General features: G+C 38.5%; 2 protein-coding genes across 2 annotated transcripts; both read right to left on the bottom strand.

Annotated features, from left to right (window-relative positions):
- Positions 1–426: 426 nt before the first annotated feature.
- On the bottom strand, positions 427–5,795 carry LOC126866684 (uncharacterized). The gene is made up of 3 exons (XM_050620562.1): positions 2,269–5,795; positions 1,942–2,143; positions 427–820 (listed from the first exon to the last, which is right to left on the bottom strand). The coding sequence occupies exons 1-3, from the start codon at positions 2,361–2,363 to the stop codon at positions 608–610; spliced, it is 510 nt and encodes a 169-aa protein (XP_050476519.1). The 5' UTR covers positions 2,364–5,795; the 3' UTR covers positions 427–607.
- A 32-nt stretch (positions 5,796–5,827) lies between these two features.
- Positions 5,828–10,885, bottom strand: LOC126866676 (uncharacterized). Its single transcript, XM_050620549.1, is given in 5 exon segments — positions 5,828–8,340; positions 8,928–9,276; positions 9,686–9,811; positions 10,188–10,328; positions 10,330–10,885. Coding segments are annotated over 5 exon segments (1,263 nt in total). The 5' UTR covers positions 10,437–10,885; the 3' UTR covers positions 5,828–7,800.
- Between the last annotated feature and the right edge of the window lie 107 nt (positions 10,886–10,992).

Below are 10,992 nucleotides of genomic sequence, written 5' to 3'. Positions count from 1 at the left end.
ATGCGAAAGTTGCTGTCGATGAGAAGATTCAGAATAAGTTAATGACGATAAGCTGCGAGATTATCAAGGAAGTTTACGGTTTCAGGTTGTTATCGTTCTGTCTTTTTGTATTTCAACGTGTTGCAAACGTTACGCGGTACGAGTTGAAGGATAACTATCTTCTCACGCGTTGCGTTCGTGACGGTAAAGAAATCTGCAGAAAAACAACGTACACAAGTTGCATCGACAATATGACACATATACATATAATTGTTACATATATGTACAAATTACAATATAATTTAACATAATTGTTATAAATTAATTACAAACACGATAAGAAGAACATGCAAGGCAATGCTCTTCTGTTACATTAAATAATAGAAAGAGAAGCATAAAGACATACTTTTTCTTAAATCGATTAGAAAAGGATACGTATCTGTAATTTTAATGTTTCGAATATAACAAATCTTCCATGAAATGTCCAATTTGAAACAGTTCCTTTTCTTTTCTCCAATCACTTTCATCGATCGCACGATTTCAATCTTTTCAAAATATTATTGCAAAATTATTATACATATATTATTTCCTATATAAGTCAAGTTAGATAAAGGTAGGCTCTTCTTCGTCAGTGAATTTCTCTGGCAACCGCGTCGATTATCCTCTGAAAAGTGGCACTGTCCAAACCGCAGAATGATTTATCTCGCGGGAAGATGGACAACGCCCTACGCTTCCGTCGACGTAAAATATCGTCGAACTCGTCGTCTATCGTTGGCGGATTTACCTTGGCGTAATAAAGCGCCGCGAAGCCGCTATAGATGAGAAGAGCTGCGGTGGCAAGCTGTTAAAGAGCGCATTTATTTAGTTGCGTTATTTTCCATGTTAAATCGTTCTCTTTTTGTGTTTTATATCTCTCGAGATGTTTTGTATCTTATACTCGTTCTATATTCTACTATATTTCTACTATACAAAATGCATTACTATACAACGAACGAAATAGCGAATTGCACCAAGTTCTTCAGAGGTGGAAGGTCGAAACCAACGTTATGCGACTAATACTCTCGATCTCGTTCTTTTCTTTTTCATTTCTATAAAAGTTAGCGTTGGTATAAATATTTGATAATAAGTGCAAACGAATCGGGCGAACGTTCGAATTTCGAGCAGCGCCAAGTGTATTTTCAAAGAGGTGCCGGAGTACCAAAACGATAAATGAAATTACAAAGTAAACGAATTTTTGTATCGTGGATTCTACAAACCTTGCATCGTCGCGTTAATTGTGTCTCTTACGAACATTAGTACTCTTGATTAATAGAGCGGCTAGGAAAGAACAAATTTTTAATTACAAAATGCAGAAAGTCTCCTTAACTCTATACAATTAATTAAAATCCGGTAATTTAATTTCCAGCGTTGTAAATTTAATCGTAACGGTTTTCAACAGTTTTGCGCGTGGAAATGGAGCATTACAGTTACACGTTAACAATCACCGACGAGCGTTAAATGCTCTGAAAAATTTCGACAAACGCCTTATTTGGTACGAATATTTTTAACATACCTACATATTCCATCACGGCTCTCCTAGTTGATACGGCTAATCTCGATCGAATTCGTGACGCGAATGAGCGCGGAATGCGAAGAACGCGCGCAACTCCATATAAACGTGCATTGCACAGTAATGCGTTTCATACGGTCGACTTGAAAATGCTTTTGCGAAAATGCTTTGCGATTGCATCTAATTGCTGTTAACAGTTTCTATGAATTTCCGTATTCAATTGAAATTCTATTACTTCGAGTAAAATACCGAAAAAATGATATGTCTTTGATACGATTTCTCGTTCCGATGTTATCGTAAAGTTTCCCTTTGAAACGTTCAAGGTTTCTTAACAAATGTGACGAATCGTGTGTCGTATAATACCTAAGGCCAGCAAGTGTATAACAATCTAATAAGAATTGATCGAAACTTACTTGAAACACGGCCCAGAATTTATAACTACCCTCGTTTATCAGAAAATCATAGTAACCGCCCCAATAATCAGATTTTGCATTCCCCATGGCTTTCATAGCCTGTTCCTCGTCTTTCATATGATCGTCGTGATGATCATCGTGGTCATCCTTATACATGGACCCGTGGTCCTCGTGGTAACCGCGCCGATACATCCTTGGATGTCTAATCGAAAGTCAGAGAAAATAAATGTTTATTAACCTCGCTCCAACGCTTCGAATTTAATCGACTGAATATCAATTATATAGAGGAATAATTTCACAAAAATAATTCTTCCATGTAAAGAAAACCTGTATGCCTGTACAGCAGTGCCGAGCGTTGAAGCGTCTTCGTATTTCTTGATCTCCGGAAGTGTTTCGATTTCGTCTAAAGTCGATTCACTCATTGAGGCATGGGAAACGCAAACAAGAAGCAGAAGACAGTGATAGACTAAATTTGTTTGTACTCTGTCTGAAATATACAACAAGATTTTTCTTAGAACAGCAACAAGGTTACCATCTTCATCGCACTTGCATCATTTACATAGAATCTGTACATCTACGGTTCGTACGTTTAACAAACTACCGTACGATATATCACGCCGTTACTGTTTCAACTGTTTAGAACAGCGATAAAAGGGTTACTACAGATTTCTAGGTTGATTATCGCACTCTGCGTGAAATCTGTACATCTACGCGTTAAATATCACAGACCGCTGTACTATAATGACTCTCATCGGTGCCGTTTCACGTTTCTCAACAGCCATAGATTATTATCAGATTATTGCTACACGTTAATTTTCGCACTTGCTCGTAGAATTTCTACAGCCACAGTTCACATTAAAATACGTTATATCATTATGCTTCACGCCGTGACCGTTTTGCGATTGAACAGCGATCAATTATTACTGAAAATTCCTACATTGATCCTGGACACTTTAGCGATTTACATGGAATCTGTGCATCTACTATATCCAACGATATCTACCCATAATTGTACTGTTCGATGGCAGCAAATTCTTCAAGGGACCCTCGTTGCTCGAAGAATGACACGTCCTGTTCCTCTCATCCGTCAACACGTGTCTCTATATACACTTCTCCTTCACTCTATCTTTGTCGATTCATGGAAACGACAATGACTCACCACTGGCCGATTCCTCGATACGAACGTTCATTCCCCGTGGACGATGGTCGCGAGTTCATCGATCTCCAAACACATGGAACGTGCGTACACGTTTTCAGATGTTTGCCCCGTGGTTTCAGAGGCGAGTGTCACACGACGAGAACCTCGGCCGAGGAACCGTCGTTGATAAACTCCAAGGAACGACTGAACGATTCGTGGGTCCAGTTCAAACATACTCTGTTGGGTTACCGGTAACTGTATCACCAGGAACGTTAAGCAAATCCAACGTGCAGCGCTAAAAGCCCTAATTGTTACAACTCTTGCGTACGTCGTCGCGTCGTCTAGGAGCATTTCAGACGTAAATTCGGTTATAGATGATTGATCATTTCGGACGATCGTATTATCGTATTTGATTTTTTAATCAGACCGTTCGACTTTTCCATCGGGGCTGTTACGATTTAGTGCGATTAAGTCGGTTGAGCTTCGTTTTGGTTGGATCTGGCGCGCAGTGAAAGATCTATTTGCACGTCGATTTTCTTGTTCTGGTGTTTAAACGGTGATCGGTTAAATTTGGACCTAATAAAGTTTCTATTATTCTAAGCGTAGACACGCGACGAGGTTGCAAATACTATTTTTTTAAGATTACCTTGCGCAATTTACTATCGTTTATGTCATTTTCTTTGCCACGAAGCTATGGAACGTAAGTAGCCTGTTTTTTTTTTTAAAGTTAGGTATAGCTGTTCAACTTACGCAATGAAACTGAGAAATTGGTAAAAAGCGGAGCCAGTTGATCGGTTTAACTTCTCAGATATATTGACTTGTATATCAGCTCGTTATATTTTTTTTATTAATCAGTGAATTGTCTTGTAAATCGATGCTCCAGTTGTTCTTCTTCTTCTTTTCTTTTTGTATTACAGCAACGATGTAGTTTTCTAAGAGAAATAAATATTGTTATATAATAAATATCTTTCTCAAATGTCAAATTAATTTCATGGAAATTGTATAGAAACCAAGGCACGTAAATTTATAAATAAAAATGTATGGATGTGTATGTATAGAAGAGATCAATTGTAAAGTGGAGTAGGTATATTAATCGATGCAGTCAAATATTTAAAATACATAAGAAATATTTGTGTGCAGTAATGATGAAGCAGTAATTTTTTCGCGTGACATATAATTAAGTGATCAAACTGGTGCTTTTGATCTAGAAAAATATGAATTTAACGGGTTCTTCCGATTTCGATACATTTACGCATAGATGTAAAATAGAGTTCAATATACAGGGTGTACCGCGTAACTCGATTCGCTATTTTTCTGCAACTTTTCGATGTAAGAACAGAGATTTCCAACTATATTTTAAGGGCGTCGAGCGTACAGAAAGGATATTCCAAAAATACTTTGTCTTCGTAGTGAAACAGAGGTCGTCATGGCTAACATAAATAGGACCACACGTCCTTTTTTCACGAGGTTCGAGAAGACTTTACGACAGATTCAAAAAGCATATCACGTGATACTTTTATTAACTCGATGCAAATATTTCACTCGTAGTTACACTCCAGAATTATTCACATTTCGGATAAAGAAAATTACTACAGCGTGTAGAGTTGTAACATCCAGCCAGTTCTAACAGCTCGTTCAGACTTCTGCAAAAGATTTGAACGACGTTAGAATAAAGCGTACGGTAATCTATAAACATTTATCTGTAAAACATCTTGTTTTGTATACCTGCGAATGGCAGAAGAACGGTGAGTCGCGTTACGCGGAACACCCTGTATACCCAATTACAAGCGTTATAATTATAAGTAAACAAAAGTTCGACAAAGCAAACATTTACAAAGTAGAAAGTCGGGCGTAAGCGTTAACAGATAGTTTGAACTGATTTCTTGAACAATTATTTCCTTCTTAATCGACGTAACATATAAACGTTACAAGCAATGTTGGTTATAAGAGTATGATAAGCAAAGAAAAATACACAAACGTTGTTACATAATTCTATAATATTACTTAAAGTCTCTTTACATAATTCCTTTTATAATGTCACTTTTGAGACAAAACCTGAAGAATCTATCTAACTGCTATAGGCTAGGCGACGTATCAAAGAGCTGCTCCTCTTAAATCTTCGTCGAAAGAAGAAGATCGTCAGATACAAGAGTAGTCGTCCGCTGTAAATGCTCCGTCTCCGAGCAAATATATTTCTCGCGGGTGTGGCAGAATTTTAGCGAAAAAGATTGAACATCGCTGATCCAGGCAAAAGCAGTCGTCCAAGCGATATCGTCGTTGTTTCAGTCAATTTGAGCGTTTAGCTGTTTTCTACCGTAATGAGTATTTAACCGCGAAAGGCGCGACCGGTAAATCGACGGAAAGTTTCTTTGAGAAGGATGGAATTTTTGATGCTGCTGACAGAACGCGACCGTGGCAGGTATCTAGGCAAAGGAAACACCAAGTTCGGGTCAGTTAGCCGAGATACATCCTTCTACTGTATTAGGTCAGGCGATTAGCAAGTTCTTAAACAAGTCCCGTTGAAACAATACTCTAAATCGGCGATAATTGCGGCAAATGTTTTTGCTTGATGCTGGTTCAGTTAGAATGGGGCGTGGTGCTCGACTTTGTCGAACCATCCAACGAGTTTGCATTCGTCCAAACGAGCGAAGGATGTCTTTTGTTTCGTCGCTGGACAACCCTGCGCGTGTTGGGAGAGAAACAGGCGTTCCGATCTCTTTTTCTCCATTAATATGAAAGAATGCACGTAGACGAAGAGTCGGAAGATCCAGCGAGCCGCGTTTCGGAAGAATCTACGTATTCGAAAATCCTGAAATTCCGAGAACAGTAAATATAAAAATGTAAAACCATGATAAATATCGCTCAACCTAAAGAACCGTTCGGTAACGAGTTAATTAGAATAATTCATCGATATATCGAAAGATTTGATCGGAATTCACTCGCAGCATTCAACCGATATTATTTTTGATCGATGTTCACGGAACGACAACTCGGATAATAACTGTTGGTCGATGAAGTTCGACGAACGAATTGTGCAAATCAATTATTTTATATCGATTACTATATCGTTGAGAATTTCTATATTTAAAGAGTCGTAAAATTTTCTCCCATTACCAATAACCTGCAGCTTTATCTTGTCGAATTCCCGATTCGTCGTTGTACAAGAGGCAGCAGGAGAAAGAAACTCAAAATAAAATCGATAAATATTCACTTTTCATGAAGAGCGTCGCAATTTTACATTTTTCCCTCTGAAACGTGAGAAAGAGAATTCCCGACATGACAGAGTGTTCTCGCTCTACGTATAAAACGCAACGCGAGTACACAAGAAGTCTGCGAAACGTGTGATACGAAAGGGAACTTTGTATTCTCTGTACGCGATGAAACAAGGGAATCATGCGTGGAAAGAAAGCAGGGATAAGATTTGGTCGAAATGGCGTAATTGGTCAATCGGAATGCGAGACCATCGGAATTCTCGTATCGTTTCCAGTAATTCTTTCCATTCCACCGATACTGACAAATTCCGGCTTGTTATCCCGCCAAAAACCTGCGCCACCGCTCGTGGCGCGATCGTAAGAAACAGTCATATCCGACCACGCTTGTTCCTTGGGAATTTAGGAACCAAGTGCGCGGCAAATGTCCATACGATGTTTATTCGATGTTATTCGAGCAATTGAGAAAATTTATTTTCCAGCCTGTTTCTATTAATCGTTGATACAGTAAATGTTATAACGACATTCGCTATACATATATAATTAGACACTTTAACGAAAACATTTACAGAGATATGCTAACTATTTAGCAATGAATACATCCGAACGTATTAAATCTTATTCCTCACTTACGTTAATTCGTTATTCGGAAATATATCTATATTTTTCGGTATTCGACCAACACTATCGTTTTACGAACTCTCGATGGATTCGGTCGGATGGATCGCTGAGCGGAAATTCCTTGTTGAATGTGAAATTTTCTTTGTAGATTTTTATTGCGTTTACAGGTCATTTTTTAGAACTGAGATGGTACGACGATTTGCCGAATGCGCGTTGCCAACTCTTAATTTTACATGTACCCAGAAATCACAAATTGCCAAATTATCTGTAACGTTATATTTGTGCTAATGAACAGAGTTCTGTATAACATTTAAATAAATAGTCTATTAGAAGCGCTTTTCGATATTTACAAGACTTGACTATAAAATAATATTTACACATACACGCACAAAATCACTGCTCGTACCGTAGAATAGCTCCAAATCAATGTATTACGGTCTAAGCTCTACGAAAGGTCTACGTTATGCTATTGTTTACTGTCATTTTATAAATAAAAAATATGTATCATCGCCTGTTCAAGAACAATTCTTGACTCGATTAATTTTCTATTAACAAACGATCTATGTGACAGAGAGCACGAGTACTTGCAGTCTTTCGTTTATCGGACGAAAGGTAAATATATAAATAAATCACTATTATACGAAACTGTTTCTTTTCTCTTTTGGTGTATACTCACTTTTGACTCTCACTCTACTTTCACCTAATCGATTAATACGTAGATGTATAACGACAAGTAACAACGATGTACAACAAATAGCTACTGTATATCCTTAGCAAACCGATAACATACTTAACTATATACTTATCGACTATATTCCAATAACATCAACTTAATTGCTATCTCAACACTCTAGATCGATCCTCGATCCGCAAACGATCGATAAAAATACCCTAAGAAATCTTTCCATACTTGTCGACGAAGCTCTCGATACTCTGCAGCGTTTCTCCCGCAAAATCCCACCAACTAAAATCACTGTACGATCTTGTATGCGTCACAGCATCCGCTAGATGCTCAGGGAACGTGATCTTGTGTCTGGCGATGCTCTTCAACACCAGAGCCGCGATGTAGATGATAAAATAAATGCTGAAGTACAGTGGAACGTACCAAAGCTTCTTGCCTACGTAGTAATACGAATACGGCCTCTTGTTCAGTCTTTGATCGTTCATTTCTGGTGCCATTGTCTGGTGCTCGTGGTATTCAGGAATGTGATCGTAGATCACCTCGTGATGGAAGTCGTGATGCTGGCCATAAGAGTCGTCGTCGTTGTTGTCGTCGTCGTTGAAGGGAGGATGATCCAAATGGCCGGAATACTTGATCGGTTTCGGTGCTGCGTCATTGTTGTAAGACGCGTCGGGCGGATTGTCGGAGTAGTCGGAGGAGTCATGGTCGTGGGACGCGAAGTAGGAATCCGGTTTGTAGGAATCTGGTGGCTGAAAACGATGATTTACGTGAGCTTCGGCGACGCGGTGCGACTGCTTCGCTGGAATTGAAGTTGGGATATCGGGAAGTTTTAGGGTCGAAGCTTATGTACGATGGAATTTAGGAAACGGTGTTCTTTTCCCGAGTGAATTTTTCATCCATGGTATACCTGATAACTTATTAATCGTTGATCAATGAAACGGAAATCTCATCAGAATTTTGTAGTCGTGCGAGATTCCGCTACAACGTACGTATATATATATATATATATACAGGAAAATTGTTAATTAAAAATGTTTGGAAAAAATTGCAGTGATATATGTATAGATCGTAATTATAATAATTATTCTGATTCTTCTCGCGCAGTTTTTCAACAAAGACGAGTTCGATACGAAGAAGTATCCCATTAAAGTTGATTGTCGATTAATTTATCATTTACTCAGCTATAGATCAATTTAACGATTTATCTAACTCATCTCTTAGTGATCCACGGATATAGCTTCGTAGAAGGAAATAGTGGATACGTAGGTACTTTCAGAAGTAAGCTTTTCTTCATTACCAAAAGGAAAGTAGGATGATGTTTTGATATTCAAAGTACCTTGTCGCTTATCTCAGAATCTGCGTAATCGTCCATGGACATTGGCTTGGAGATCGGTTTGTCACTGAGGTAATCCGGCGGCTTTGAAATCGGCTTACTGCTCGGGTAATCCAGCGGCTTATAGTCGTAGCCCTCTGAAAACGTTGGATTAGAAAATTCAAACATACCCGAAGACGATGGACCGGTCGGTGGACCATTCGGGCCGCTCGAAGGTTTCGAACTGTCCTCCGTGTCTTTCGATGGTTCTTTCTTGGATTTGTAGTTAAGCAGCGGTGGTGGATGGTATCTATCCTGAATCTGTTTCTTTGCGTTCAATTGTGCTATTAATTCGTGGTCCAACGTCGAGTATCTATAAATTAGAAAGCGTAAAAAGGGTGTTTCGAAGAGAAATATGGAACAATGTAGGAAAATGCGAAGAAAAGGCATTAAGAAGTTACGGAACGTACTCGAGAAACAATTTATATTTGACTTCAAACGCTCCAGTTCGCCAGGAATTTATTTAGAAATTCAGCTTTTCGCGTCTCTTTAGATTTTCTCAAGCTTCCATTTTATTATTCAAAAATAAATATAAAGTTCAATCTTTGTGCACTGTTCCTAAATTCGTTTTTTCCAATTTAAACACGAATCGGTGAATTTTCTTCAAGTATAAATTCTGTACTAAACTTAAACTTTATTAATATCGGAGCGTTTAAACAGATTCAAATCTTCAAATGTTTCTCCTTTCCAAATTCGTACAATCTTCAAATTCTCTCTCACACCTTCTACCAGGGGAATAGTTGATCGCTTCGCCGTTCCTCAGATTCTGGATTTTCGGTGAAATATAAACCGGTGACATAGTGATCGCGATGTTCTTGATACTCCTACCTTCCGTTTCCGTTCCATTTCTTCGTTGCATAGAAACAAGCAAAAATACAATATTAGTCTGATACTGTACTTTTACGTAGAATCACGTGATATGAAACATCTATTTATATAAACCGAAAAAAAGGAGAAGAGAAACATATAAACTCAAACGTTTACTCATTTTCCAATTCATCCCTAGATCACGAACATTCATATACTTATGGGAAATTCTAATATGCAAAAATGATAATATACAAAATAGTCGTGATACATAGAAATATCTAAACTATCCAGAGCAAAGTACTTGTTAGACAAAACTTCAGAGAGCGAAACAAATTTGTACGATTAAACGCGTGCTCGCGAGAAACACGAACTCGCGTAGAAATTCACCGGGTCTACCGATCGATGTGATCTAACCTGACGATCCACGGATCGTTGCCTGCTTGCGGTTCTTCTTGACCATTCTTCGACACTTTTGCATATGACGTCACTTGGGGTAAGACCGAGACGATCGACAGACTCGCTAAAAACAGCGAGATAAATGCGCGTATCATCTTCCACGATATTCAAAGATGAATGATCGAGCAACTCGGTTTGCCAGTCTTCTATATAGACTCGTAACTGTACCTCACCAACGACTTGTGCTAATTTATTGTCCAACTCCATTTTCACCTGCCGTCGCTACTTAACACCACTTATAATTTTTTCCCCTCTCTGCCCGAAGACATTCATGCTAATCTGAAAACAGAAATTAAACTTCATTATCAGACGTACTTTTTCTACTTCTTTTCTTCTTTTTCTTTTGTCTTTGTTGCGTATGAATCGCGCGCGTTCGTCGTTCGATTTTGGCCAGTGCAATGGGATTCGATTCGAGGGGACAAAATATTTTCTAGGCGTATCGATGGTGTTAATTGGACGGAACGAGGCTCGACAAAACCCTTCTAATCTGTTTGGCAAATTATAACACACCGTTACGAGATGATCGAGATCGATGAATTGCAACCAGGAAGGAAATCAACCATCGTCGATCCGTCCTTGACCGGAAAACGATTGTTCAGACGTGCAAGTTCATTGATTGAGCGAAGTTACGAGCGGTTGTGAATTGCGCGTGTTTACGAATTTATAGGATATTTCATTCGATATTTTCTTTTTATTTTTAATCTTCATGCTCCTCGATTTACCTGTAACATATTCACGTTGTTGGACTATGGATACTATGAAA

The sequence above is a fragment of the Bombus huntii genome, chromosome 6 (genome assembly GCF_024542735.1).
Source record: "Bombus huntii isolate Logan2020A chromosome 6, iyBomHunt1.1, whole genome shotgun sequence".
In the NCBI taxonomy this organism is placed as follows: Eukaryota; Metazoa; Arthropoda; class Insecta; order Hymenoptera; family Apidae; genus Bombus; species Bombus huntii.
The sequence above is the reverse complement of the archived record's forward strand: the minus strand, read 5'-3'. Positions and strand labels throughout refer to the sequence as shown.

What these genes read in the sequence shown, in the direction of transcription:
- LOC126866684 (XM_050620562.1), bottom strand. Translation starts at nt 2,363, where the DNA reads ATGAGTGAATCGACTTTAGACGAAATCGAAACACTTCCGGAGATCAAG. An exon ending in ACTGCTGTACAGGCATACAG is followed by an intron (nt 2,144 to 2,268) that starts GTTTTCTTTACA and finishes ACTTTCGATTAG; the next exon opens with ACATCCAAGGATGTATCGGC. An exon ending in AATTCTGGGCCGTGTTTCAA is followed by an intron (nt 821 to 1,941) that starts GTAAGTTTCGAT and finishes GCTCTTTAACAG; the next exon opens with CTTGCCACCGCAGCTCTTCT.